At 56.3% G+C, this 3,849-nt stretch overlaps 1 protein-coding gene across 1 annotated transcript; it reads right to left on the reverse strand.

The window, feature by feature from the left end:
* Nucleotides 1-235: 235 nt before the first annotated feature.
* LOC146586622 (cyclin-dependent kinase 4 inhibitor B-like) lies at nt 236-2,647 on the reverse strand. The gene is made up of 2 exons (XM_085320941.1): nt 2,046-2,647; nt 236-1,917 (listed from the first exon to the last, which is right to left on the reverse strand). Exons 1-2 carry the CDS (start codon nt 2,389-2,391, stop codon nt 1,901-1,903), a joined length of 363 nt encoding a protein of 120 aa, XP_085177067.1. The 5' UTR covers nt 2,392-2,647; the 3' UTR covers nt 236-1,900.
* Between the last annotated feature and the right edge of the window lie 1,202 nt (nt 2,648-3,849).

Consider the following 3,849-nt stretch of genomic DNA (forward strand, 5'->3'; position numbering starts at 1 on the left):
AGCCTGGTAAAAAAGAGCTGGTAGCGTGGGAATCCTCGTCTAACTGAAATCGGAGGTGCGGTTTGCTAGGTGAGCCTTCCCCGCACTTTTCTGTCCGCAGAGACGCCCAAGCTCCAGCTGGGTCCTCACCCAGCGCCGGGGTCCAGCGCTATTTGTATTCTCGGAATGCTTATGCAGAATAGGCGTATGTATTTAATGTGCTATGCATACTTTATAAGCATACAATGTAGTTTTAATTAAACACGAGCGTGTAACATAAACTAATCGATAAGCAAATATATATTTTAATACATAATTATAGTAATACACTTAACATAAATACCTACTGTGTATATCTTACGTATTATGTATATGCTTTGCATATATAAACGACATAACTATATATTTATAGAGATTGCAAGTTTTCATGAAATAATCGTACGGTATGCATTGCAAGAAATTATATTAGAATGAATCATATATTATAATAAGTTAAATATTATAATAGCACATTATATTACTTTTTACGTGTGAAATATCAAGTAGTCGAAGACTGAGAATGCCAACGGAAGAGCAGTCTTTTTCCCTTTAACTCTGCACGGGTAGCCCTACGAAGTGCTGAGGAGTTAGTCCGCGGAGTAAAACGAGAACGCTCTCTATATTCCTCCTTGCTTACCCTTCTCTATCCCTAACAGGTTAGAAATGCTAACGCGAAGGGATCCGAGGTCCCGTGGCCCTTTCCTCTGTGCAGGAGCAGAGCAGAAGACCCCTGCGATGCTCTCACGCCGCCTCGCTCCTCCTTGCTCTCCCCGGCGGGGATTTCCTGCTCCTGCTGATATTAGCGTGCTAAGCACAGCACCTGACGCGCGGGCTGGAAACGCAGTTTTTGTTTTGCTTCTCGCTGTCCTGCCCATTTTTGTGGGGCCAGGTGTGTCCTCGGTGCAGATTTGGGAAAGGCAGGAGCGCGCCCGCACCTCTGCAGGGTCGATGTGCTTTTCATGGCCGCTCTCTGCTCTGGCACGAAGGTCTCGGTCGAGAGCTCCTGCGGGGGGAGGTTTTTGCTGTGGCTTGTTGACTTCCCTGAGCCAACTCCCAGGTTCCTCATGCTGGGGCAGCCAGTGAAATACGCATAAAGTCTGAAATAATTAATCGAGAAAAGAAAGGTCCCCCGCCCCGGGAGCGCATTCGTTACAATGTAAGAGCTTTCTGGCTTCATTTCTTCTTGGCCAAACGTGCCACATCGGAGCAGCTTGAGGAAAGCCGGGGGCTAAGTTTCGACGTCCAACTTTTAATTTTCAGCGCCACGAAGCCTTCGTTTTGTAACCGTCATGATTCTTTCAAAATACTGTTAAACTTCAATTAACTCAGGGAAGGTCACTTGCTAGGTTGCTAAAACACCTTTTACTTCAAGCGAGGGCGATCTCGGGCTTGCAGAGACACACATCTTGCCTTATTTTCTCCTTCAGGTCCCATGTTTACTAACACTGCCTTCATGAAACGAGCCACGGATGCGCCACGGGCCCGTGCACAGACATGCACCGCATCTTACGTAGTTCTAAGAAGGTATTTACAAAAGCCGCGATCGCACCAGAAAGCTTTAATCCCCCGCTCTCCCAGCCGGTTTTGCTAGGAAGAGACTGTGATCGGGCTTAGAGCCGTGAGCCCGATTTACCTTAAATCAGAATCAAACGGGGAGCAGCTAGGTCGGGCTCGGCAGAGCACCAGCCCCTCCCGTCCCCTTGGGGCGGAGAGCCCAGCTTTCAGCCGCCCCCTCGGGAGCGCGGGCGGGGGACGCGAGGGGAGGAGGGTGTGCAGAAAGCCCGGGCACAGCGCGAAGGGCTCATTGCGTCAGCCGGGGAGTGGAGGTTTCCTTCAAAATTATTTCTTCATGGTGTCCGGACTCTCGTCTGAGAGGGGCGCGTCATTTCGAGCGCAAACCTAACGCGCAGACATGTGCAAAGAATACGATGTGAAGAACGCATACGGCGCTTGTCCTTAGTGCATCCACGTGGGGAAACGCACCCGGGGCATTATTTACAAACTCTTATCACCGCTCCGCTGCTTACCTCCGGAGACGAGCGCGGGCAGTGCGTTGGGGGCAGGCGGCGGTGGGGCAGCGCAGGGGGCTGCAGCGCGGGGAGCGTCCGCCGGGGCGGCGGGGGGCGGCGGGTGCCGCAGGTAGCGGCCCACGGGGCCGTGCGGGCCCCCCGCCGCCACGTCGAGGGGCAGGCGGCCGCGGCCGTCGGGCAGGTCGAGGCGCGCCCCGGCGCGGTGCAGCGCCGCCAGCGTCTCCACGAAGCCGGCGCGGGCCGCGTCGTGCGCCGGGAAGCAGCCGGTGCGCGGGTCGGCGCGGTTCGGGTCGGCTCCGCGCTGCAGCAGCAGCTCGGCCACCCGCGGGCTGCCCAGCATCATGACCTGCGGGGAGAGAGGCCGTCAGGGCCCGCGCCGAGCCGCCGCCGCCCCCTCCGTCGACGAAGGCCAGCTCCACGCAGGACACGCTTTCCTCCCGCGGGACCGGACAGCGCCAGGCCCCGTGCGGGGAAACAAGCGGCGAGAAGGCTGAGGAGGCCCAGGGAGGAGCCGAGCAAGCGCCGCGGACCGGGCAGCAGCGCTTTGCAGCCGCGAGAAACCCTCCCTTTTCCGCGCCCCGGGACCCGGCGGGGCAGAGCGGCCGGGAGCGGAGCGGCCCTCGGCGGCGGTGCGCGGGGGGAAGCGCGGGGCTGGGCGCGAAATCCGCTCTTTCTTCTAAAATTGCCCCCTGGCACCACCAAACCACCCCTCCAAAGCCGGGGGCGATTCCGAGACTGTTTTTTAACGGCGAGCGTGCGGCAACGACCCTCCCGCGGCTGGCGGCACCGGGAAGTCGCCCCGGGCCCCGGGAGCCAGCTCCTGCTCCGGCGGCTTTTCCACGAGGTACTCGGCAAGGGGACGTGAGTGCGCCGGCAGCGCGGCTCCCACCCTTCCCTTTGCCTTCGGAGAGACCCCAGAGGCAGCCCTTTCCCTAGCCCCGGCCCGGCTACGGCACCGACACGCCTCGCAGCTTCCTGCTGGTTACAGTTGCTTTCTAAACTGGATCCTTCCCAGCCCAGCCGGTCTAAATATATGCTGCACAAAGGTGCAGATAAAACGTGTCGGAGGACAGGGTCATAGGTGTATTTCGTGTGAAATACTGCACCGACATTTTATAGGAGAGACTTTTACAAACGCTGGCCCTGTATCTTRAATTATTACCACTGGATTATACCAGTTTCGTTTTATTTTGAAAACTTAAAACGAAGCTGGCTAGACCTGCTCCGGAAATWTCCTCAAGTTGTGTAAATCTAGTTTCTGGTATTCCTCCAGGMACTACACGTTATAATACGTTCACGCGCCTGTAAAATGGGGCACAGCAATCCTGTGGAGAGTGCTACCTGCGGACCTGGAGTGCTCTGCGCAGGAAGACGATCGCACCCGCATGTTTMTGCTCATAAGGCTCAGTGAATATATCGCGAAGGTCACCGAAGATATTTGGTGTGTGAGAAACCAGGGAAGAAAGGTGTATAAAGCAGAAGGCAAGGTATGACAGAAGGCTAATTCTTTCTGAAAAGGTGACTCGTTACTTTTTTTTTCGTGCATTTATGGGGCAATGAGCATTAAAGCTCTCGGTTTTGAGTCATACCATCTGAGTTGGTTAAAATAAAGTCTAGGGTTGCTAAAACTAAAACTTCTCTGATGCGGCCGTCGCAAACTTTCACCCTTGCAGGGAGGCTGGAGCAACCGCTTCCCCGCACCTCCTCGAGAGCGGCAGGGCACCACCGTCCGCCGGCGCCTGCCTGGGGCGGCCGCAGAGACCCCCGCGCCCGCGCAGGCAGCAGCGGCGCGGCTGCGCGC

The sequence above is a fragment of the Rhea americana genome, unplaced genomic scaffold, assembly GCF_003343005.1.
Source record: "Rhea americana isolate MKP2758 unplaced genomic scaffold, rheAme1 scaffold_67, whole genome shotgun sequence".
In the NCBI taxonomy this organism is placed as follows: Eukaryota; Metazoa; Chordata; class Aves; order Rheiformes; family Rheidae; genus Rhea; species Rhea americana.